The 26,807-nt window shown below is 43.0% G+C and overlaps 1 protein-coding gene across 3 annotated transcripts in view; it reads left to right on the top strand.

The window, feature by feature from the left end:
* The window catches only part of ets1 (v-ets avian erythroblastosis virus E26 oncogene homolog 1), a 103,326-nt gene that overhangs the window by 30,714 nt on the left and 45,805 nt on the right, over positions 1–26,807 (top strand). Inside the window, exon 1 of one of the 3 annotated variants that reach the window (XM_072593019.1) lies at positions 12,636–13,109. The exons of the other annotated variants lie outside the window; for them this stretch is intronic. Coding sequence (XP_072449120.1) covers positions 13,052–13,109 — 58 coding nt within the window. The 5' untranslated portion in view covers positions 12,636–13,051. Of the gene's footprint in view, positions 1–12,635; positions 13,110–26,807 lie in introns of those variants that run through there. 3 annotated transcript variants of the gene reach the window in all.

Raw genomic sequence — 26,807 nt, 5'->3', positions numbered from 1 at the left:
CAGTGGGATGCTTTCTGCCTCCTTACGGATGTCGAGATACAAACATCAATGCTAACTAAACAGTGAGGTGTGTGGATAGTGAAAGATGTAAGCATTTTCTTATGCTCCCTGCGTTGCCATGCAACTTATGGCATTGCTATGCTCTTGACCATTATTCCATCTATGCAACATAATGTCATCCTTGTAGGTTGTATCTTGTTTTTCAGGCACGGTGTTTGGTCTGATAGGATAATCATCTTGGCAATGGCATTAAGCTTAAATTCAATAGAATGCCCACTGGCTGAAATAATTTCTATGAAGACACAGAGAGAATGTGCAAACACCACACACACAGTCAACCGAAGCTGGAATCGAACCTCGAGGATGTTTTCACCATATTGAGCTATTTGCATTGTAACATTCTTATTTTCTAAATCTTTATAATTCTTCTAATTCTGCACTTGGTGTTTAATTTTGAGGAAATACTGTATCATAAGAGCTGTCATCTCCACAGAGTCGTACGGAAATATTGTGTGGAAATGTGAATTCTTTTTCAATGTTTTCTTCAACTTTTCCTCATGGAGCCTATCATTGCTCTCTGAACAGCTTCCTTCACTGTATTTTTGAAATGCGGCTGATTCTTCTCTCTTTCTTCTTAGTCCACGTTTCTCTCTCAGTACATTCAGAAGTTACCAGCTTCTGAATGAAGTTTTACCTTTGAAGTGCTTGTGTTTGCTGTTTCCATAGCTGTCCTTCTTTATCAAGAATCATGATGCTGACTGATTGCCTGTGCTTTCTTAATGCAGTGATGCTCTTAAAGTGACAGCCTCATGATTGAATTCTTTTTCAGCCCTTGTGAGTCGTCTGATTTTTTTCCCCTCACAGTCAGGAAACCTGCTGTTGCAACCATTTACCTAGCTGACCACTCCTAGCACCTTGTAAAATTTGTCACCTTTATCAGTGTGTGGTAATGAATAAATGTTTGAGGGTGTTCACCACCACCAGTTCTCCTTTTATGTTTGCTTCGTCTCATGCCTATCTAATGACTGGTGATAGAGGATACACCACCACAGAGTATTTGTAGAAGAGACAATCTTCTTTGATTACAAGGCAGTTTATTGCACAATAGCAATAAGGACAACCATATTTGATTAGCTACAATGAATAGGGTGCTACAGATCCATTAGAGATTCATCTGTACCATCTGAAACCTAGAATAGACCTCCTTGTTTCCACTCAGAAACTGTAAGGGACATTAACAGATGGGTGAAAAATGATGGAAGATGTTATCAACAATTCTATTATATAGAAACTTACTCAAAACTGTTCCACTCGGTCCACTCAGCTCTTGATTCTTATTACAATCTTGGTCCAAACATAGACAAAACAGCTGAACCTGAGGGGAGTTGAGAGTGCCTGACCTTGATGTCAAGGCAGTACTTGACAGAGCGTGGTATCAAGAAGCCCTAACACAACTGGAGTCAATGAAAATCAAGGAGAAATATCTCTACTGGTTGGAGTCATATCTTGTACAATTGAAGATTTGTGATTAATGGAGATCAATCAACTCAGCCCCAGGACTTCAGGCATTCCTCAGGATAGTTTCCACGGCCTAATAATCTTAGAGGGATTTATCAATGACCTTTTATTCATTATAAGGTCACAAATGGGAATGTTCGATGATGATTGCACAATGCTCAGCACCATCTGCGACTCCTCAGATTCTGAAGTAGTTGATGTCCTATTTTCAGCACAACCTGAGCAGTACCAAATTTGAAGTTGTCAAGTAACGTTTATGCCTCATAATTCCCAGGCAATGACCATCTTCATTCACAGTTAAAATAACCATCTGTCCTTGACATCTAGTGGCATCACCTTTGTTGCTTACCCCAGGATCAGTATCATGGGGGTTACCTTTTACCAGAAACTGAACTGAACAAACTATATAAATACAGTGGCCACTTTCAACATGCACTCTTTCCAACATTGATACATCGTGTAAGCAGAGTGTACCATCTACAAAATGCAATTCACCAAGGCTCCTTCAGCAGCGCCTTTGAATGCCACAACTTTTAGTACTTGGAAGGATATTTTGATCAATGTTTATAAAACAAAATGATTATGTTATATGAATCTGCATTAAGGAATATGTTACTTTCCAATGTGTCAGCTTTAAACACAAATTGGGCAGAGTAGATCTTGTTCTGGCAGGAAATACTTCCCTGGCATTGAAAGCATGGGTTAGATATGGAGTGAATCTCTCATTAGTGTACCCTATCATGTGTGCCCAACCCTATTTTGCAACTGTCATGTAACAAGTCAGTATGATTCTTTCTTCCATTACTTAGATCATTACCAATTAGTTCTGTTTGGGGTGAAGTTTTTCTCTATGAGCCAAGGAATTGAAAGAAGACGGTGGAAAACTTATTTCACACCAAATTCTCACAGGCAGAAGATGATGTAGAGTTTAATGCCAATAATTTCTTGAACTCTTGTCCGAAGATAAGAAGTTCAGCAACAAATGTTCCGCTGCATTGAATCTGCCAGGATTGATTTTGACGACAGGCAACAGTTCTCAGCCAATCATGTCCAGAAGCTAATTTTGTTCTGTGGTCACTGTAATGGAATAAAAGCCATGCTTTTGACACTCAATGCTGACCACACTCCCATTGATGAGTACAATACTAAGGAGCCTCAGTTGTCATAAAAATCTAAAATTCTAAAGGTTGAACTCAAAAGTCACTAAGGTTCAAATGAGCACCTTCTGTGCAGCCTTGCTCCAGGACTTCAATGTGCAATCTCAACAATCCCTTCCCCCACTCTCATGGAGTCCTGCTTCAGGACTGCATTCTCAGGACTACTGTCTTTTGGACAAGGTGTTGGAGTAGACTGTAGTGAAATTATGATGAATTCAATGGGCACAACTTAAAGCCGGGTATTGGTGAAGTGGTCAACCAATCTTGCTGGCTCAAGAGGAAATCCAGTGGAAGGATACCATTGATATTCTGAAATTCTGGAATGTAAAATTGGATAAATCAGTCATATGAATGCTCATCATCTGACTGCTTCAGCCAGTCAGAGCAGAATTAGACCACACTAACCACAGAATCACAGGGAAGCCATCATTTGACAAAGAGATCTTTCTGTGAAATGATATTCAAATAGTCTAACCATGGCTAAACCTGTGAAACATTAAAAGTGGTGTTGACTGGAATCATAATAAAGTTATGTTGAGTGGTGCAAAGTGAAAAGTGCAAAAACCAGGAGATTCTGCCATCAAATTTTCTAACCATTCGAAAGTACAAAGGAACATGTTGGATTAGTTTGGCAATGACTGCCTCCCCCATAATCAAAGGAGCTCTACTTCTGTGGTTCAAGGCAGCATAAGCAGAAAACTTTCTCATTTTCTCTGGTCCAATCCTGTGGGAAAGGGGAGTACTGAATAGAAGGTTATGCCATAAAGATTTCATTTACAGTACACTATGCAGTTAAAGATTACTGCATCCTTCCAGAGCTAGCACCCAAGTCTTTTTCAAAGCCTTTTATTGTATAAGGTCAGGTCATTCGCACAAATTGAAGAACAAAGACATGATTTACATATTTACTGCATCAGTGTGTTTTCATTTGTTTTTTTTAACGTTAAATATGTTGGTAGGCAAATCAGATGACAAAGGGACCTTATCTGCTTAACTCAAGTTTGTGGGTGGCTCTTGATGGGATTAATTACAATTTTAAGGTTTGAAACTGACAATTCAAATGGCCTCTTAATTTTCATTTAAAGATGTTTTTCCAAATAACCTGTTCAGTGATTTTTTTTTTATTTCAAAAATATACTTTATTCATAAAAAGATTTGATGGTCTGTACATTTGATCATGCCATTCATATGTCCACATTTCCAAACACAGATTCGAATTTATCAATGTCATTTACAATCCTGTGCATTTTTCAATCTTGTACATATACATATATTTGGCTGAGGCATCAGCAGAGCCCAAAACAACGTCCGCATGGGCCCCCTGTTCTTCTTTAGGCAGGCCGATCTTACACGGTGGTCTTTCCCCACCGCGCCTTGGCGGCAGCTGCCCCAAGCTTCAGCGCGTCCCTCAACACGTAGTCTTGGACCTTGGAATGTGCCAGTCTGCAACACTCGGTCGGGGTCAACTCCTTCAGCTGGAAGATCAACAGGTTTCGGACCGCCCAGAGAGCGTCCTTCACCGAGTTGATGATCCTCCAGGCGCAGTTAATGTTCGTCTCGGTGTGAGTCCCGGGGAACAGGCCGTAGAGCACGGAGTCCCGCGTCACGGCGCTGCTCGGGACGAACCTCGACAAGCACCACTGCATTCCTCTCCAGACTTCCTCTGCATAGGCACATTCCAGAAGGAGGTGTGTGACAGTCTCGTCCCCGCCGCAGCCACTTCGAGGGCAGCGTGCGGTGCGGCAGAGAGTCCGGGCGTGCATAAAGGATCTCACGGGCAGAGCCCTTCTCACCACCAGCCAAGCCACGTCTTGGTGCTTGTTGGAAAGTTCTGGCGATGAGGCATTCTGCCAAATGGCTTTGACAGTCTGCTCAGGGAACCGCTCGACAGGATCCGCCCTCTCCTTTTCCCGAAGGGTCTCAAGGACGCTACGTGCTGACCACTTCCTGATGGACTTGTGGTCAAAGGTGTTTTTCCTCATAAATTTCTCCACGAAGGACAGGTGATACGGAACAGTCCAACTACTCGGAGCGTTCCGCGGCAGCGAGGCCAGGCCCATCCTTCGCAACACCGGGGACAGGTAGAACCTCAGTACGTAGTGACACTTGGTGTTTGCGTACCGGGGATCCACGCACAGCTTGATGCAGCCACACACAAAGGTGGCCATCAGGGTGAGGGTGGCATTGGGCGTGTTTTTTCCCCCATTGCACCGGTCTTTGTACATAGAGTCTCTTCGGACCCGGTCCATCTTTGATCTCCAAATGAATTGGAAGATGGCCCGGGTGACTGCGGCGGCACAGGTCCTGGGGATAGGCCAGACCTGTGCCACATATAGCAATACTGCGAGGACCTCACACCTGATGACCAGGTTTTTTCCCGCGATGGAGAGCGACCGTTGCCCCCATCTGCCTAGTTTCTGTCTCATCTTCCTGATCCGCTCCTCCCAGGTCTTGGCGCACGCCCCAGCCCCCCCGAAACAAATACCCAGCACCTTCAGGTGGTCAGTCCTGACGGTGAAGGGGATAGAGGATTGGTCGGCCCAGTTCCCGAAGAGCATGGCCTCGCTCTTGCCTCGGTTTACCTTGGCCCCCGAGGCCCGTTCGAACTGGTCGCAGATGCACACGAGTCTGTGCACGGACAGCGGATCCGAGCAGAAAACAGCGACGTCATCCATGTACAGGGAGGCCTTAACCTGCAGGCCCCCGCTGCCAGGAATAGTCACCCCTCTCAGGCTCGCATCCTTCCTGATGGATTCGGCAAATGGCTCTATGCAACACACAAACAAGGCGGGTGAGAGGGGGCATCCCTGCCTGACTCCAGATCTTACAGGGAAGCTATCTGATTCCCACCCATTGATTGAGACTGCACTGACAATGTTGGTGTAGAGCAGTCTGATCCAATTTCCGATTCCCTCCCCAAAGCCCATTTTGGAGAGGACATCCCTCATATATGTATGCGATATCCTGTCAAAGGCTTTCTCCTGGTCCAGGCTGATGAGGCAGGTGTCCACCCCCCTGTCCTGCACGTAGGCGATCGTATCCCTGAGGAGTGCGAGACTCTCAGAGATCTTCCTGCCCGGTACAGCACAGGTTTGGTCCGGGTGGATCACCGATCCCAGAGCAGACCTGACCCGGTTGGCGATGACCTTTGACAGGATTTTGTAGTCTGCATTTAACAGTGAGATCGGTCTCCAATTTCTAATTTCCTCCCTCTCCCCCTTCCGCTTGTAGACGAGGGTGATGATGCCTTTCCTCATGGATTCACTCATGGTACCTGCCCGGAGCATACTGACATACACCTCCAGCAGGTCCTGGCCGATCAAGTCCCAAAGAGCGGAATAAACCTCGACCGGTAAGCCGTCGCTTCCGGGAGTTTTATTCTTTTCGAAGGACTCGAGGGCCTTGGTCAGTTCATCCAGAGATAGCGGCTGGTCCAGCCTCTCTCGTGTTCCGTCATCTAGGACCTCCGTGATAGAGGACAGGAACGACTGGGAGGCCGCGCTGTCGGTCGGCTTCAAGTCATACAGGCTGGCGTAGAAGGATTTGCTGATCCTCAGGACGTCAGCCTGAGATGACGTTACCGAGCCATCTTCTTTCTTCAGGCTGCTGAGCACGGAGCTCTCTTTGTGCACCTTCTGGAAGAAGAAACGTGAGCACGTCTCGTCCTGCTCCACCGAGCGGACCCTGGACCGGAAGATTATCCTGGAGGCCTCCGAGGCAAAGAGCGAGGCTTGCTGGCCCTTCACCTCCTTGAGGTCCTCCGTGACATCCACCCCCATCGTCTGCAGCAGGAGCAGGTTCTGCATACTTTCCTGGAGCTGGGACAGTTTTCCCCGCCTCTCTCTCGCCTCCTGGACACCTTTGAGGATAAAGAACCTCTTGATGTTCCCTTTTACCGTTTCCCACCAGTCCGCTGGAGACTCAAAGAGGGGCTTCACGGTTCTCCAACCTGCGTAATCCCTCTTGAGCTCTTCGATGTTTCCCGGGGTCAACAGCTTAGTGTTCAGTTTCCACGTTCCCTTGCCCGCCCGCTGTTCGTCCTGTAGGTGACAGTCGGCCAGCAGGAGGCAGTGGTCAGAGAAGAACACCGGCTTGACGTCGGTGGATCTGACCGAGAGCGTTCGGGACACAAACAGGTAATCTATCCTTGAGCGGATAGACCCATCTGCCCGTGACCAGGTGTATCTACGCTGCGCTCCATCTGCAGGGGCGCTGAATAACCTGTTCAGTGATGTTATTATAGACTTGAACTTGAGTCACATGGCTCACAGGGAGGGACACTATCATTGACCCATCATCTCAACCTCACTCCTCACCTGAGGTGTGGTGACTTCAGGTTAAACCAGCACCCATTGTCTCTTTCTAATGAGAGATAGAGAGAGAGCAGCCCTATGGTCCCCTGGGACAATGGCAAGCTGAAAACCAACTCTTGGAAGCTGAGGATGTGTCTTTTTATTCAGGTAGATATAAAGGATTCCACAGCATTATGCAGAACAAAGCAGGGTTTCTCTTAATGGAGACCACCAAAATTTGATACATCTGCTTTGCACGTTTTGGGCTATTAGCCTCAAAAACAATGATTGCACTTCAAAAGTCAAATAATGTTTGTAATTTTGGACTGTTCTGAGAGTGCAGTTATTTGTATCTAGATCCAACTCCTACTGATTTGGAGATATCATTAAGCTTCTGCAAGCTTTGTGGTTTGAGATGTATCTGCTTTATTTGCAGTGTCACTATTCTGTACAGTCCACGTAGATTTTTGGCCAACTTGTGGCACCATCTGGCAGCTGATTACTGTCTGCTGCGAGTGTAAATATTGCCTTTGGTCTTCTAACACTTGTTGCCATTTCTGTTTATGAAATGCATCTATTTCCCAAAATACCTTGAACCTTTCTCTTCTAGGAAGTGGTTTGTATTGTACCAGCGGCTCCATAGAAAAAAACTTACAGTTGTATAACACATCACAGAATGATTTAAAGAATTTTGTGTAAATGAAGTACTTCAGAAGTACACTCATTGCTGCAATATAGAAACCACAGCAGCCAATTTTCACACTCCCAGACGGAGCAATGTGATTAATAATAAGCCGGTATTTTAAAAGCAGGGTTTCTCTTAATGGAGACCACCAAAATTTGATACATCTGCTTTGCACGTTGGTTGATGGATAAATGTTAAACAGGACACCAAAGTGGAATCACCTCTCCTTCTTCAAACAATGTCTTAGGATTTCCTGCACGCATCTGAAAAGGAAAACAAGCCCTTGGTTGAACATTGAATCCAAGAGCTGCCATTTGTTCTGTCAAACAACTGGTGGGGAGCTTGAACTTGTAAATCTTGTGACTTGCATCAAATTGAAAGATAAGACATGCAAAGTGGCAATGACCAGTGGGAAACTAGAAGATTGGAAAAACTTTAAAGGTCAACAGAAAGCCACAAAAATAAACTCTAAGGAAAAGTAAGGTAGATTATGAGTAAACTAGCACAGAATATGAAGACAGATAGCAAAGGTTTCTACAAATATATAAAACGAAAAAGAGTGGCTAAGGTAAAGATTGGTCCTTTAGAGGATGAGAAAGAGGATTTAACAATGGGAAATGAGGAAATGGCCAAGGCATTGAAAGGGTGTTTTGTATCGGTCTCACACTGGAGGACACAAATAACAGGCCAGTAATTGACAAGGAGACTAGAAATGATCATTACCACAAAAGAGGCAGTGTTGGCAGCTAATGAAGCTAAAGGCAGACAAGTCTCCTGGCCCTGATGGAATGTATCCGAGGGTCCTGAAAGAGATGGCAGGAGAAACAGCAAATGCGCTTATTGTAATTTTCCAAAATTCGCTGAACTCTGGGTCTGTTTCAGCAGATTGGAAAACAGCAAATGCGATGCTACTGTTTAAAGAAGGAGGTGGACAAAAGATGGGGAATTTCAAGTGGGTTAGCTCAACCTTCGTAGTGGGGAAAATGCTTGAATCTATAATCAAGTGAGAAATATAAAGACATCTAGATAGAAATTGTCCCATTGGGCAGATACAACATGGATTCATGAAGGGCAGGTCATGTCTAACTAGAATTCTACGAAAACATTACAAACATGGTGGACAACAGGGACACAGTAGATGTGGTATATCTAGATTTCCAAAAGACATTCGACAAAGTGCCACACAAAAGGCTGCTGCATAAAATAAAGGTGCATGGCATTACGGGCAATGTATTAGCACGGATAAAAGATTGGTTGACTAACAGGAAGCAAACAGTGGGGATAAATAAATGCTTTTCTGTTTAGTGATCAGTGACTAATGGTGTGCCTCAGTGATCAGTGTTGGGAGTGCAATTATTCACAATTTGCATAGATGATTTGGAGTTGGGGACCACGTGTAGTGTGTTGACGTTTGCACTAAGGTGAATGGTAGAGCAAAGTGGGCAGAGAACTCTGAAAGTTTACAGCGGGATTTACGTAATTAAGTGACTGGGCAAAGGTCTGGCAGATGGAGTACAATGTTAATAAATGTGAAGTCATTCATTTTGATAGGAATAACAGTGAAAATGATTATTACTTGAGTGTAAAAAATTGCAGCATGCAACTGTGCAGAGACACCTTGTGTATGAATCACAGAAGATTGGTCAGGAATTGGTACAGGTAATTATAAAGGCAAATGGCATGTTGTCCTTCATTGCTAAAGAGATTGAGTTTAAAAGCAGGGAGATTATGTTACAGCTGTGCAGGGTGGTGGTGAGGCTATACCTGGAGTACTGGGTACAGTTTTGATTTCCTTACTTGAGAAAGGATATACTGACACTGGAGGGGGTGCAGAGGAGGTTCACTAGGGTGATTCCAGGGTTGAGAGGGTTGCCTTATGAGGAGAGACTGAGTAGACTGGGATTATATTCATTGGAATTTAGAAAAATGAGGGAGTATCTTATAGAAACATGAAATTATGAAGGGAATTGATAAGATAGAAGGAGAGAGGATGTTTCCATTGTTGGGTAAGACAAGAGGGAATAGCCTCAAAATTAGGGGGAGCAGATTTAGGACTGAATTGATTGGGAACTTTTTCATCTAAAGGGTTGGGAATCTGTGGAATTCCATTCCCAGTGAAGTAATTGTGGCTTCCTCATTGAATGTTTTTAAAGCTAAGATGGATAATTGTTTTGAACAGTAAAGGAACTAAGGGTTATGTTGAAAGGGCGGGTAAGTGGAGCTGAGATCACAAAAAGATCAGCCATAATCTTATTGAATGGCAGTGTGGGCTTGAAGGGTCAGGTAGCCTACTCCTGCTCCTGGTTCTTATATTCTCATGTTCTTTGTTTGGCAAAGATTGCTACTGTCACTGAGTCACTCAACCATCCAGTCTAAACCAACAGCATACAGCAAGCATTTTTGGATGTACAAGTGCAAGTTTTTACTCATTTTCCAAAACAATACTGAGAGGCATGATTAGCTGCTATTAGCCCTTGTTATATATCTCACAAAGCATATTGTATATATTGTATACAGCATGTTGTGCACATTAGCCAATTGGTTTTAAACCACATGAATGGGAATTTCCCGGATTGAATACTAATCTACCCTGTGCTTGCTGATTCAACTCTAGGTAGTTACTGAGGCGCACTGGGCTAGGAACAGAAAATCACAGGGTGACCTCTCCTGAATGTTCTGTTATGATCTCTGCAGGAATGTCCCTGTGATTGGGCTGTTTTCCTGAGAACGTATTCCCAGTGGGAGAGGCATCCTACAGCGCACAAATGCAAAATGTTCCTAATAAGCTCTGAGCTAACCCCAAACAAACCACAAATCAAATCTAGGACTTCCTGCTCTGTATCACACATTCCCAAAACTAACATGTCCTACCAATTAAAATGAAAAAAAGCAACTTTAATATCGGAAAACATTCCAAGGTACTCTACAGCAGTGAAATTAGACATATATTTGACACCAATCCAAAGGAGTCATTGCAATCCAAAAACCTGGCCAGAAGCAGCTACAACAGCTCCTGGACCTCAGTCATCTACAAACAGCTCTAATCAACTGTATATTCTAGTTGCAGCAGTTGCCTGACAGTTGGAGGGTAGTCTAGAAACTGCATGTCAAAGCAATATGCACACATGAAACTAACCATGAGCAAAGTATTAAAGGTAAATTATTAAGTAAAATAACCAGTTCTCATTCCTCTGGTGAGTTAGTTGGTAAGTCAATGAGCAAAATCTAGAAAATGCTGTTAATACTCAACAGAACTTTTAGAATCCCTACAGTGTGGAAACAGGCCTTTCAGCCCACACCAACCCTCAGAAGAGTAACCCACCCAGACTCATTCCTCTACCCTATATATTCATTCCTGACCACAATGGGCAATTTATCTAACCTGTACATCTTTGGATTGTGGGCTGAACCCCACACAGACACAGGGAGAATGTGTAAACTCCACACAGACAGTCTCCCGAGGCTGGAATCAAACCCGGGTCTCTAGCACTGTGAGGCAGCAGTGCTAACCACTGAACCACCGCGTTGTCACATGTGGAGAGAAAAAAATAAAGATAATCTTTCACATTGTGACTTCTCTTTATCACTCTGAAACATTAACTCTGTTTCTCTTTGAATAAATTCTCCCAGACCTGCTTGTGTTTCTCCAGGATTTTCTTTCATTTCAGATTTTCAGCATTTTGCTTGCGGATTAGTTGCAATGGAATCAACTCATTTCAGATTGACCCTGAATCTAAATATGTGCTGTTGCTGACCGAGCTGGCCTCAAGTCAACCATTACCATTAACACCAATACCACTGGGTGTTTGGGTACCAGGCAAACCACAGCTGCAATTCCTGATAATCCCCAATGAAAAGCTCACAAATTGGGTGCTGAATGAAGATAGCATTGGGACCAGGTGTGATGCCACCTTAAGACAAATACTAACGTAAAAGTTAAGTCACCCTAGACTGACCAGACCATAAAGCTTCTTGGATTAGATTAGATTACATTACAGTGTGGAAACAGGCACTTCAGCCCAACAAGTCCATACAGACCCGCCACCCACCCATACCCCTACATTTACCCCTTACCTAACACTACAGGCAATTTAGCATGGCCAATTCACCTGACCTGCACATCTTTGGACTGCGGGAGGAAACCGGAGCACCCGGAGGAAACCCACACAGACATGAGGAGAACGTGCAAACTCCACACAGTCAGTCGCCTGAGGCGGGAATTGAACCCGGGTCTCTGGCGCTGTGAGGCAGCAGTGCTAACCACTGTGCCACCCATTCAAGAGGCACCTGGTGGTGGTTTTAACCTGAGGGTCAGCACACCACTGGGAAACAGAGAGGTTGAGAAGGAACCTCAGCCTGAACCTACTTTAGTGATGTTATTCTGTTTGCAAGCCAGCTGAGCTAAACCAACTCTTAAGGTAAACGGGATAGTAATGGAACATCTCTTTTTAGGTCCACATAGAATTCACAGCCTTCTGGGCAAAGTCGAAAATGGCACTCAACCCTTGGGAAACCTGGAGCAGTTCCAACCTCTAAGAAATACAGAGACAGAGATGTCATTGTGAGGGCTTCCCCCAACCTCTGGAGGGTTAACTGTCCAGGATAAGGAGATAACCTGGGAACTGATGTCAGAGGGCAAAAGCAGAACTGGAAAGAGCTTCCAGAATTCTGGAAAACTGGGGTACAGTTGGACTCCTGTTAAGAACACAGGGTGGACAATCGTGTGAGAATAGCCAGGTTTCCAAAGATAGAGGCTGAAGTGGGAGTAGTGCAGGAATAAGCATGTGTGCAGATGTGTGGTGTTTATAGAATACCGATAGCAGAATGGTGAGTTTTCTGTTTAACGTTCTGTTTGTGAGCTGCAGCCTCCCAGCTGTGGGGCTTACAGCTGGGAAGAGGTCCCAGATTGCAGTCTTTTTTTTTCAAATATATTTCAATGTAAACACATGAGTCTCAAGGTCTGGGAGGTTGTGGGAAGAGAGGAAGCGGCGATTGTAATCTGTTAAAACGTACACTTGCCCAGAAGAGAGACGGAGAGAGAAAAAGAGTAAAAAAAAGAAACAATCTGGCGTCATATCCGCCTGCTACAGTCCAGAAAGGGGGAGATTTAATTATCAGACAGGGAGTGAAGAGCGTCCTCACTGCATGAGATCCTGACAAGTAAAAAAAAAGTGTAGTGTGTGAGAGCTGGGGGAGGCTGAACTGGCGTGTAACCCACCCCAACAGCAGCAACAAAACAGAGACGCCCTGAATCCGTGAGTAACTGAACGTGGCTCAGTGAGATTTCACTCAGCCCCACACAGATACCTCCAGAACAAGCAGGACGCCCCAGAATTTCTGCTCCTCAGTTTTACCCAGTTGTGTTGGACTCTCCACTGCTGCTGTGAGCCGGGGAGACGATGAAGGGAGCTGGCGACCAGCCGACTTTGACCATCATTAAAACCGAGAAAACTGACGGTGAGTTTCAGCACGGATTTCGCCTCCTTCCCCCGGGCACCTTTCTCACCCCCAGCGTGTGTGTGTGTATGTGTGTGAGAGGATTTGTGAATGGCACACAGCCTGGGAGCTGTCACTCGGTGAGCGCCTCTTCCTCTCTTTGGGATATTGGCTTCAGTGTAACTTTTCAAACTGGTGAATGCAGCCTGGCTTGTCATTTCCAGCTTGTTTGCTTTTCTGTTTGAATATATCGATTATGTTAACATTCTGCAGCGTGTTTTTGTTTTGTTTGTGAGGGCGGTGAGCTATGTTGTGTGTGAATTTGCAGTTGGTAATGAGTTGGAAATTGTCCCGACCTGAACTCTCTTGCCTGCTGGTCCAGGTACCGCGAAACCTCTACTTTATTGAGACTGACAGCGCCTCACTCTCTGAACTGGGGGTGATCGGAGACCAATTCTCCCCAGTTTTCAGCAGGGTTTAGAGTTACAGTTTTCTAACGCTCCGGCTGTTAGTGCTTTCAATGCTATCTGGCTGAACTCCGGCCCTAAGTATTGCATGTTTATTGAACTGTAGCTGTAGATGTAACTCTGGGATACGATATACTTCACTGAACTGAGAGCACACTGCTCTTAATCATTAATCTCATTTTGGCTTTCTCTGATTTGCTCCTGTGTATGTTTGGAGTGGGGGTTGTGTGTAGGGGTGTCGGGTGGGGAGGAGTGGGTGTGGAATGGTATCGATTTATCTTAAAGTCAGCAGCCCACCGAGAGATTTTGGGTGGGGCTCCTGTAATCTTCCTGACGAGGTGGATCTCATCTTGCCAGCGGTTTCGGTCTGGTCATCGTGGACCAACCTCCAGAGTGAATTCCCGGGATTTGATAGTAAAATCCCAGGCTCTCATATAAACTAGGCAAAACCCACAAGGAGCCACGCTGACAGAAATGAATTGACGCCAAAAGCTGCTTTGATTAATGTGTTCATCCATTTCTTAACTCTGCGACAGCGATACAGCTGCATACTGGGTGATAACGCTTTGCTCAGTCAGGATTTGAACTGAAATAACAAAGTGCATTTGTATAACGCCGAGAACACGCTGTCCAAATGTCTTCTGTTTTTGAGGATTGTAACTCACTGTCGGAACAGGCTTTTTGGACAGTGATTCTCAGCTGAGGAACACAGACAGCCAAGTGTCGTGCTGTTCCAAGCAGTTTTTTTTTATTATTTGAGAGGGCTGTGGCTTCTATATCAGAACTCAAATCCATTCAGAACTGGCGCAGTTTTCGTGTGAGATTTGCGAAATTCTGATTTTATACATTTTAAGGAAAAGCCGTCCAATTAACAAGATTTCCAGGAACTCTTTCTCTCCACTCTGGCTGTGTTTTACAGTCTGCCCACCGCTTTGTGGGAGTAGACGTGTTTAGCTTAATGTTGTAAAACATGCAGAGAGTCTCCTTTCTCTGAATCTGGTGTTTTAGTAAAACACCAACCCCAGGTCACAGCCATCAGCCGAATTTTGGAGCGGGTTCAGAACTTCTGGAGAGAGTGAGATTAATTTGGACTCCAGTGACAGCTACAGACTTAATTTAGACAAAAAAAAAACAGATAGTTTACATTAACATTTAAGGTCCAGGCACCAAGGCTCTGGCTTTTAGTAAATTTACATATTGCACAGTTCTGCTCTGAAGGGAAGCAGCTGTGTGAGTGAATGCTTTTAGGAACACAGCAAGGCCACAGACTCTGACTGCTTACTAACATTTCTGACTGTTTTATTGCTGACATCACATCCGACCGCTGGCTTTAATACGCTGTCCAAATTCGGCCCAACCTCAGACTCATTAGCATACAATGGCACTGGACTACATTCCGCCAAGCTGTCTCCACCCGTGAGGAAAACGCCACTGAGCTCTCATTAAAGGCACCTTACTCCAGTCCAAGCTCCTGCTCCCATCTCGTTTGCGGGTTGGTTGCTGTAGTCCGACGCGAAGACTCAAGTGCGCACATCTCCCAGTTTCACGGGCTCACTGTGAAACAAACCTCAGTCTGGTGTTCACAAGGTTGGTGTGCTCGCCTGGAACCCGCTGCCTGTGTCTTGTCAGTGGGTTCTCAGCCCTGATGTTGGGTGGGTGCAGCACTTAACTGGGAGGTCAGATTGCAATACAGGCTACCACAGCAACATCACTGGTCACATATTGATCACAAGTGATTCTTTTTTGTGTTACTTTTAAAACTTTCTTCATGGGATGTGGGCGTCACTGGCAGGTCAGTATTTGTTGCCCATCCCTAATTACACTGGAGAAGGTGGTGGTGAGCTGCTTTCTTAAACTGCTGCAGTCCTCGGGGTATGGTGAAGCCGCTGGTCGGCAGGGAGTTCCAGGATTTTGTTCCAGCAACAATTAAGGAATAGCAATTATATTTCCAAGTCAGGATGATGGATGGTTTTTGTGGAATTTGTAGTTCAGTCTATTCCCAAGTATCTGCTGCCCCTGTCCTTCTGGGGGATAGAGATCACAGGTTTGGCAGGTGCTGTCAAAGGACCCTTAGTGAGTTGCTGCAGTGCACTTGTGGATGGTACACACTCACCACTGGTGTAAAAATGAACATTGAGGGTAGTGCTGCTTTGTCTGAGATGGTATCAGGCTTAAGTATTGTTGGAGCTCAACCCATCCTCAGGCAATACTTCATTCCACTCTTGACTCGTATCTTATAGGTGATGGACAGGCTTTGGGGAGTCAGGAGGTGACTGCAGGATTCCTATACTCTAATTCCCAGATTCCAATAGGTAGTTATTGACCGGCCCCAGATGGATGCCCATTTCTAGTTGCCCAGACAGCGCTGTTTAATTTGGGGATTCAGGAAGTGGAGGGAGGGCAGAGCATCATGGTTGACCCCCACCCTGTTCTCTTTCACCATTCACAATTACAGAAAGGGGGTCAAGAGTCACAGGACAGGGATCAGGAAATGGGATCCCTACTGGCATATGTCTGTCCTTGTAGGTATATGGGACCAGTTCTAGTTGATGTACAGTCATCCTAGTTCATCGCAGTGAATATTGGACAGATCAGGGATCAAAGCTGACCCATTCCTCATCTGTCATTTATCCAGCACCCATGATATTTCTCAGAAGTGGTACATCAAACAATTGCTTTAATGTTCAGTGACTCTTCTGTCAATGATACAGATCAACATTCCAGAGCAAGATGAGGGGAATGGTCAGTTTCTCACAGGATTGGTTTTTCTGTGGGTCAGTGCTATATTGACCTTTTCAGTATTTGGCATCTTCTTGATTTCATGAGGAAGTGGATGTGCTAAGTAAGGTTAATGGAACATGCACTCGCAAGGTTTGTGAAGGTTTGTAGCTCAGGTTGAGGTTTAGGGTGTAGGTTTGCTCGCTGAGCTCAAACCTACAGCTCAGCGAGCAAACCTACACCCTGGAACATACACTAGTGTGATGCTTTACACATGAAATTTGATCCTTGAATTCTTCATTCGTAAATTATAACTTTTCTCTTAGATTCCCAGGATTGGGGCCTCTAATGAGTAAGGGTGCAGGTGCTTTCTTATGCCTTACCCCTTACCAGCAGCTGGATGGATGGGTGTTATTGACTTTGAGGGGGCTGCACCTAGAACCCCACTGGAATCTTTCATTTTTTAAAAACTGTTTCCAAGATATTACCACCAATAAAACATATCTAATGCATCTCTTTTCAATGGTTCAGGCCCCTTATCTTCTCTCCCACTTTATGTTCTCTCCTTTCTCTCTCATTTCCTATTCCATAGATGAATCATACTGGATTCCAATAATTAACTCTATTTTGTCTCTCCACTGATGCTGCCAGAGTTGCTGAGTTTCTCCAACACTTTCTGTTCTTGTTTGTGATCCCCTTGATCTGATGCTGTCCAAATGAACAACGTTTGGATGATGAGACTTAGTTTGAGAAAAGCAAAAAAACCTTTATGCTCAACAAGCCTTTGAAATCTTAAGTAAATTCTCTAGAAGATCTTTTATATTTTTCCCAGCTTGCCTACAAGGTAAAGCTCTCTGCCCTGACAGTATTTGTTGTGATCATGTACAATGAGAGCACAGATTAGATGCAAGATAATGCTGTCTTTACATGGGTCAGGTATTGCCTTAAGGTATATTCTATGAAATCTTGTCCCTGCTCTGTAACCTAAATACTGAATTATCTACTACACTATTGTGATACATCTAGCAGCAGTAATAATTCTGATAAGGGAGCCAAGTGAGTGAAGGTTGAACCAAGCGAAAAGCTGTACCCCCATTTTGTTTCCCTTTCTTTGTAAGTTTTGTTTCTTTTTGTCTCATTTTCTACTTTCAAATGGCAGTAGACCTGGTTAAAGCATATCTTTAACTTCTTTTCTTGCCCCATCACCACCGCCTTTATGTCTTCTGTCATTTAATTTGTCTTACAATCTATCAGAAATCTTTTTGTACTTTATCCATTGCTTCCTTACTCAAAACTCTGCCTCGTTGCATGGATATTCCTAGCTTTCTCTGCTTTTAATTTCAATGGTGAGTTAAGGGTCACTTTGAGCAATGAGACTGGCTTGAGGCTGCCTGTGGTTTTAAGCATAACTCAAATTCAACATAGTTAAGTCACAGTTGTTGAGGGTTACTTCAATAAAAAAGTCCTGAATCTTTGGAACTCTTTTCCTCAGAGAGAGGTGGAAGCAGTGTCATTGAATGTGTTTGAAGATAGTGGCGATAGATCCTTTACTACCAAGGGAGTAAGGTGTTATGGGAGTTGACAGTGACATTGAGGCCAGTTCAAGCATGATTTTATTGAATGGGAGAACATGCATACCCTGCTTCTAATTCATATATATGTTCTTCTGAAGGGAACCATTCTCAATGCTAGTATGGTAAAAGTTTCTGATGAGGAAAAACCTATCTAATATTCCTTTCAGCAACTTTTCTCAAAGTCCCTGAATCTCATTTGTCAATATGAGAATGTGTATTTCCTTCTTGAAACTTACTAATGTTTTTTGATCCTGTGCTCACGATTTACTCCACATATCCTATTAGCACAAAAAAAAATGCACCTGTATTTTGACCTTTCTTTCAATGCTTTAGGTTTGTGAATGTAACTCCTTGGGTTTGCATTCTATAAAAGGCTGAAAGTTTCCAATTTGTCCAAACTTTCAAACAGTCAAAAAATACCCCATCATATTTCCTCTCTTTTCAAGAGGAAGCAAACAGAGAATAGTTGATCTTTTCTAATGCATTTTTACCATAAGTTCAAGGTAGCCGTTCCCTATATATCACTGTTTGCATTCTGTATCTGCTGTTCATCATATTCTGGTAGCAAAGCAATTAGCTTGATTTTGTCATAATCTTACTTTGCAGTGTCTCATGGTGTGATCGAGGCTTTTTGGGTTAGATTTTATCCTTTGTTTAGTGGCTGTAGTGTTCTGGAGTGATAGTGAATAAATTGACACAGCCTCAGAGGGCAGGGAAACCATACGCCAAGCAGCTTGATAGTACCCAGTAACTAGTTCAAAAAGACACAAGTATGCAGTGTGTTAGTGACAAAGCATACCAATAATCAATCCACCAATAAAGCAGTGATCATTATGTGAATGATCAGTTTACCAGTATAACACTATATTAATTAGTTTTGGGATGAATTCCCAGCTGAGTGTTCTGAGTTCTATTATTTTTCATAAATAATGGTGTAGTGTTTTATTGCAATTGCATTACTTTCTAACTCTAATCGCTTCATTCATTGTCTTAAACTTAATAAAGTTCCATTCAGTGAATGAGAGACTCATGTGATCCTGATTAGTTGACATAGCTGTGCTGGAATGTCACTGGCCATGCAGTCTGCCCAGGCAGATTCCATGAAACCACAAGAACGGCATTACTCATTTCAATCTCCTTTTCTTTAAGCAGAAAGAGAAATGAAATATTTGTACTCATTATCTTTGGGGGCAGTCTTCTCTGTTCACAGTCAGAGGGATTGAGGTCTGAGATCTGAAGCATGCCCTTTGAAGAATGGTGCAGAAGGACAGGCTGTTCACGCGAGGTTGAAGGGTCATCTTCCTAGAGTGTTGGTGCATTATTAGAGATGCAATGTTTCGAATGAGACATTAAACTAAGCGTAAACTGAGAGTAACAAGGGTCCTTATTGATGAGATGTTTTCAATTGAAACTTACAATTGGCACAATGTAATTCATGTTATAATCAATTGGAACTCCTCCCTTGCATGCTGGTTGCAAGCAATCCAATGGTATTATTCAAAGCAAGGCAAGGGGTCTCCTTCATGGCATTGTGGCCATTATTTATCTCTAAACCAATATGAGAAAATCACATTCTTACACCTAGGTTAACGATCAATTCAATCCACGCCATCAATGTGAGGGTTTATCCTTGTTTTTTAACCTGACCCTATCAGCATAACATCTATTCATTTGCACGCTCATGTACCTACCTAGTTTTGAAGCTCTCATGAACAAGCATATAGTCTTATCACCTCACCTCGCTGCTGTGGTTATCTACCCGCTTATCACATTGCTGTTTGTACGACCTTGTTATTTGCAAGTTTGCCATTGCATTTCAGTTCAAATCAAAAGCACTTTAACTGACTGTAAAGTGCTTTGGAGAAACGCTGAGGTTGTTAAAAGTCTGATGCAGTGACAATTCCTTCATATTATTGATAAAGCCTTGAAAGCACCCATCTCATTCTGATTGAGGTCAAGATCATCTGTAAGGTTATAATAGGATTTTCCTCAACAAGATTTACATTGATTGGGTGTACATAAATCTCCAAGCTATATTTGATAGCTGATAGGTTTTGGGAAGGCATTGTCACATTGACTGAAGTTAGCTGATTGGGATTGGGCCTTCCCTTTTCTCAGTTTCAGGACAGCTGCCTTTAAAATGCAGACAGCGCATTATTTGTTTCTCTACGTAAACACATCCTCAAGTGGTGCTTGTTGCCTCCTGTTCTTCCTCCCTATCCACATAAGGTGGAACTCTTAGAGCATCACAACTCAACTGGTGGCCTCTCAAATGTTCAGAAAGTTTCTTGGTTTATAAGTAGATCTAGGAGGATGCTTAGTGTCTTCATCCTATTTCAAGGGGTGCTGAAAGCTACTTCTTAATTATTTTTGTTTATATCTAAATCAGCAACAGGCTAAAGAACTTAAAGGATGAACATTTCAAAATGAGTTGAAATTATGAGCTGTAATTTTGAGTAAGTAATGTAGAGAAACTGCAGCCACTGGTTCATAGGAAATGATTAGATTTCAGGTGGTATTTTAGTAAGTGGAATAGGGAGCAATGTTGTGCCACTTGATACGTAATGTATTACGTTGCTTCTGAGATTTTCTCCTAAGGCCACAACGTCTAATTGTTGCTCAGTAAACATGTCAATTGGAGTTCAATTGTTAATTGAGTTGCAGCTGGAAAATATTGTAACAATGTCCATGTCAGAGACTTTTAACATTAAATGACTGGCACTCTTTATTTTGAAGATAATATACACATTTAGTTGCTACCTTTCATGAACTAGGATTTCCCAAAGTATTTTTGAAGTGTGGTTGCATTTTTAACAGAGGAAATACAACAGCCAATTCTGTACATAAATGTTTTTAAATTCTGATCAGTGCAACCTTCTGATGGGTATTATACAGAACACAGGAGGTGAGATTTTATCACATTCAACACCCATTCATTTACAGAGTTAAAACCAAATCCAAATGGAAGATTTTGTGGATTGTGACAGTATCTATTTCAGACATTCAATATCCTATCAAATGCCTAGCACATATATATTACACATTAGATAGAGTAAAGCTTTGTTGTATTTTGTTGGGGAGAAAGTGAGGACTGCAGATGCTAGAGATCAGAGCTGAAAATGTGTTGCTGGAAAAGCGCAGCAGGTCAGGCAGCATCCAAGGAGCAGGAGAATCGACGTTACGGGCATGAGCCCTTCTTCAGGAGTTGTATTTTGTTGCCCATCCTACATTCCTGAGCACACATTAATTGTCAAGTAAAATTTCCTCTACATTGTTCCAACAAACATTGTGAGGGCAGATGCAACATGGGTTAGATACAGAGCAATGCTGTCTCAAGTGAGGTACAGCATGAGTCTTGTACATTTTAACATTCTTGTTGCAGTGTCTCATTGGAAGGAAACAATGGTAAATCCAAAGTAAAGCTCTTTCTGCATGTAAAGCTGACTAGAAAATGCAAATGTACTAATATGCCATTTTCTGTCTAGCAGGCCAGGTCCTGTCCTTCTGGAATGTAGTCACCAGATGAATAGAGTCTGAAAGACAAAATTCTAATATTGTAGTACAAAAGTAAAAATATAGGAAAAAAACAGAAAAGGATACAGCTCTAATGGGAGTGCAAGTTTATTGTAAATGCAGAAAATGCTGACTGTGGCAGGGCAGGTTGAGAAAGTGTGAAATGAACCATGTGGGTTTTATAAGTAGAGGCAAAGTCAACTGATTTCAGAGTTTCAATTGGAGTATTGTGTCCAGTTCTGGATGCTGCACTTTAGGAAGTGCATGAATCTATTAGTGTGCAGAAAAGACTGATGAGAATGTTTCCAGGGATAAAGGACTTCAATTGGGTGAAGAGTTTGCGAAGCTGGGGCTATCTTCCTTAGAAAGAACAAGGCTGAGAGAAAGTTTCATAAAGTTACTCAAAATCATGAGGGATCTGCACACAGTGGGTAAGGAAGGACTGCTCCAATTGGTGGAAGAATCAAGGAACGGGACCTGCCAATTTTCAGTGATTAGTTACAGAAACAAAAACAACTCTGGAATGTGGTTACAATCTGGAATGCAGTGCCTAAGCATATGGTGGTGGCAGAATCATTTGTGGTTTTCAAAAGGGTATTGGATAATTATATGAAGAGAAATTGTTTGTAAGGATACAAGGAAAGCACAGGGTAGTGGGAGTAGCTGATTAAGTCTTGCAGAGGACCGGCAGACGTGATGGGCCAAACAGCTTCTAACCTGTGCTATAATCATCCTGTGATAGAACATAGAACATAGAACAATACAGCGCAGAATCGGCCCTTCGGTCCTTGATGTTGCGCCAACCTCTGAACTATTCTCAACTCGTCCCCCTACACTATCCCAAAATCATCCATGTGCTTATCTAAGGATTGTTTAAATCTCCCTAATGTGGCTGAGTTAACTACATTAGCAGGTAGGGCATTCCACGCCGTTACCACTCTGTGTAAAGAGCCTACCTCTGACATCTGTCTTAAATCTATCTTCCCTCAATTTGTAGTTATGCCCCCTCATACAAGCTGATGTAATGATCCTAGGAAAAGGTCTTTCACTGTCTACCCTACCTAATCCTCTGATCATCTTGTATGTCTCTATCAAATCCCCTCTTAGCCTTCTTCTTTCCAATGAGAACAGACCCAAGTCTCTCAGCCTTTCCTCATAAGTCCTTCCCTCCAGATCAGGCAACATCCTGGTAAATCTCCTCTGCACCTTTTCCAATGCTTCCACATCCTTCCTGTAATGGGGTGACCAGAACTGTACACAATATTCCAAGTGTGGCCACACCAGCGATTATAAGTGTTATTCTAAGAAAGCTGTCCTTTGATGAGATATTTCATAAATTGGGGCCGTAATCTTTGAAGTTCAAAAGCTTAAGAGATGACCCCACAGATATAGGCAAGTTATTGAAAGGATTTGACAAGCTCAATACTGAGGAGCTGTTTCCCCTGGCTGGGCCTGGAACAGGGCAGCATAAGCTCACTGTAAGGGGCAATCATTTAGGACTCATATGTGGAGAAATTTCTTTGCTCAGAGAAGTGTGAATCTTTGTATTTGTCTGGTCCCTGAGAGTTATGGGGAAGTGATGGTGTAATGGTATTATCATGAGACTATTGATTCTAGGGACCCAGGTTCAATAACAATCAGAAATTAAGAGTCTAATAACAGAGTTCATAAATTCCTTATAGGAAAGGGAAATCTTTCATCCTTACCTGAACTGGCCTACGTGTGACTCCAGACCTACAGCAATGTGGTTGACTCTTATCTGACCTCTGAATAATTAGGAATGGGCAATAAAAGCTAGTCTAGCCAGTGAATGAATATGTTAAAATTATGATGAGTTGAATTGCTGTGCTAAGCAGATGTTTGAGATGTCCCCATTTGCTTACAAACCCATTCTATGTCAAACAAAATGTCAACACCACAAAGCCGTGAAAGCTGCCTTTATTTCTCAGCTTTTTGACACCTTACACCGCCTGACCTTTTACAGCACAAATCATTACAAAAAAACGTTGGGATTAGTTCTGGGAAAGTTTAGTTTTTTTTTACTGCTAAGCATGCTGTCTTCAGAAAGATCCATCACATTGTCAATGTGGTCAACAAATGTGTTTTTTCATATTTTCATGCTGCTGTGTAGCATCCCTGAGCAGCTATGTGGCTTTCACTGGGTGAACCAGGTGGGGAATGGGTGGACACTTGTTGGCTTCTTAGGGTCAGCAGGGCGATAGTCTTCCTTTTCTTCCACTGATACATTTTATGCACTTTCCTGATCCTCACCTGAAAATGCTGGAGGTCATCCAGACGGTTTCGTTTGTCCCAAACAACATGAGTAATGTCTTGGCCTTCACAAAGCTACATGGTTTCTTTGACTTTCCTGTCCAAGAAGCAGCAGCTTTTCAGCGCTATTCATTTGCCCATAATAGAGACTCATTCCTTGCTCTACTTCAGGACATGGGTGAGAACACTTTGCAGACATGGTTGCAGATTTGTCAGTGATTTTCACCTTAGGGTGGTCTAATACCATCCCATATGGAGATATACTTCTCTGACATAAGTACATGATTTCAGCCAATTCAGAATTACCAGTCTGGAATTTTCGATTGTCAGCAGTTAGCACTGCTGTCTCACAGCACCAGGGACCCAGGTGCTATTCCAGTCTTGGGCGACTGCCTGTGTGGAGTTTGCACATTCTTCCTGTGTCTGTGTGTGTTTCCTTCAGGTCCTCTGGTTTCCTCCCACGATCCAAAGATGTGCGGGTTAGGTGAATTGGCAATGCTAAAGTGTCCATATTGTCCAGAGATGTCTGGCTTAGGTGCATTAATCAGGAAAAATGTAGAGTAATCGGTTAGGGGAATGGGTCTGGGTGTGTTACTCTTCGGAGGGTTGGTGTGGACCAGTTAGGTGAAATGGCCTGATTTGTCACTGCATTTCCCATTCTGCCTCTGGGAATGGCTGACAACATCACCACAACCAGAGTTTGGTTAACCAGTTTAACTCATCACAATTTCACTGTATACAAGGCTGAGCTGGAGAGAGTTTCAGTCTTTTAAAGGATCTCTGGAGTGGTTTGGAAAATGAAGTTAAGGCAGAACATCCACTATGATTGAGCTCAAAGGGCCATATAATCAAATCCTGCTCCTATCTCTTATGTTCTTAAGTTTTTGTCAGCAGTGGATGAGGTTGTGACTAGGGTATGTGGAGGGAGCTTTACTCTGTCTCACAATGTGTCTAACCAAGAAATGAGTGATGATGACAATGGAAACTGCAAGTCAGAATGCTAACATCCCATACCTTAGACATTATATCCACAACTTGTGGAGTGAAGGCAGGAACATTTCCACGCTATAGTAATCACATTAGCCTGGAATCATGATGCAGTCATCTCATACTTACAATTCAATGGGTGAGATTGGTTATGCTGTGTCTTCACACCTTTTAATCTGAAGTTTGCCAGTCAGTGGGGGTCTTGGGGATTCTTCCAAATACTCTCTTAAACTAATACAGCATGGATCAGACTCCGCTCCTTGCTGAACATATGTTGTAAGTGTACGCCTTGTTATCTGTAATTGCAGTGTCATTTCTGATTGAAAGGCTACAATTGTGAGGCAGCTAGTGAGATACTGTGATGTTTCGTCAGAGTGTTTCTTTTAGCGACAAAGGACAATTTCAATGTGATTCCTTTTCTGTTGTTCTCCCATCTTCCTTGCTCAACCTACAGAAGGCAAACAAAGGAACAGAAGGTAGCCGTTCAGTCCTTGAGTCTGTTCTATTATTCATTTAGCTCATATCTGGTGTGTTTGCAAAATGTAAATACTTTGGGAATTGATACCCTGACAAACCGAAAGACCAAATGTATCACATTGTGAATTAACAAGCCTTGCAGGCCAGCAAAATCCATGTTTACTCCTGCAACAGCCAACTACAGTTAGGAGCTTACTGTTCGAATGCCTGAGGTCGGGGGAGATATCCAGCAAGATTTTCAGTTGCAGCAACAATTTGTACTTAAGAATCTGTACAATTCAATTCAGTCTTGTTGTAAATAGTGAGATAACTGTGGAAAATGTGTGTCAGTTTCTGGTGCCCCCCAAAAATGATAATGTCCGATAACCCTTGTGAAATCTAACCAAGGTAGAGGGGGAAATGATGAGAATCGAGGTCTGCTCCATAGTGAGGCATAATCCTCAGGCAGTAACCCAGAAAGGTAAATCAGGAAATGAACTGAGATGAGCATGGAATCCTGGTTCAATCCTGCTATAAACATCACCAAATGTGAAGCTACCACAGACGATACTTTGTATAAAGTTTAAGAACTGAAGTTTTTTACACATGCTGCAATTTGCCAACACAGACTGCAGAAGGGTTTATAGGGATTGACGCAAAGTAAACAGTTTCTTGTGTGGGTGTGTGAGTGGGTCCCATTCCAGATGGTTCATAAGTTCATCAAAACTTCACGTAATAAGTTCCAAATAAAGCAACAAAGATGGGTTTAGTTTTGAAGCCAGTGAGAGATGAGACATTTCTGTAACCATTCCAACACAAAATCTTTCAAGAATTGAAGATGAACTGCTTTTAAATTAGAGTTCAGTTACATTCTTTGATTGAGGTTTTCAATTTTCAAAGCTGTATGCAGAGATGTAACATTCATTACACAAATCTGACAGCACCAAAACCCTGGAATTTAATTAAACATTGTGACTATTAAAACAAAATCAAGAAACTTGGTGAAGATGTCTCTGTTCATTTTGAATGCTGCGGCATGATCGCTATTCTGTGAGCAATATGGTGTGAACATTTCAGTTAATTGAATATGACATCAAAAAGCCCTTGGAAAGTTAATAGTAATCAGTAAAACTTTCCACTGACTGCTATCATACCTAGCTCAAAGGAAGATAGTTGTGGTTATTGCTGACCTAACATCCCAGGGCCAGACCTTGACCATTGCCAAGAATGGAGGGTCTAACCACCTCCTCTGGCAATATCATTGCTGATTGTCCACCCTGGCCTGCCCCATCAACATCCTAGAGGTTACTATTGACCAAGCATACAACTGGGCCAGCCATATAAGCATGATCATTATCTGCACAAAGAAAGGTTGTTCTGTTTGCTGGAGGTCAGTCACACCCAGGACATCTCTGTAGGTATCTAAGGAGACTATCCAAGACAAAAACATCTAGCTACCTCACCAACAAAGTCAGAATTAGGGATATATTCTGATGAATATACAATGGTCAGTGCCATTTGTGACTCCTTAAATACTGAAATCCATGTTCAAATGCAACAAGACCCTGGAAAATATCCAAGCTTGAGCTGAAACATGGCAAGTAACATTGCCTGGCATTTGTGTGGCATGAATGACCATCACCAACAAAAGAGAATCTAACAATTGCTTCTTAACATTCAGTGGACTTAGCATCACTGAGTCCCCCACTATCAACACTCTGACCTTTGACCAG

Source organism: Chiloscyllium punctatum, chromosome 23 (assembly GCF_047496795.1).
Source record: "Chiloscyllium punctatum isolate Juve2018m chromosome 23, sChiPun1.3, whole genome shotgun sequence".
NCBI classification, from domain to species: domain Eukaryota; kingdom Metazoa; phylum Chordata; class Chondrichthyes; order Orectolobiformes; family Hemiscylliidae; genus Chiloscyllium; species Chiloscyllium punctatum.
This window is presented reverse-complemented; position numbering and strand designations above follow the sequence as displayed.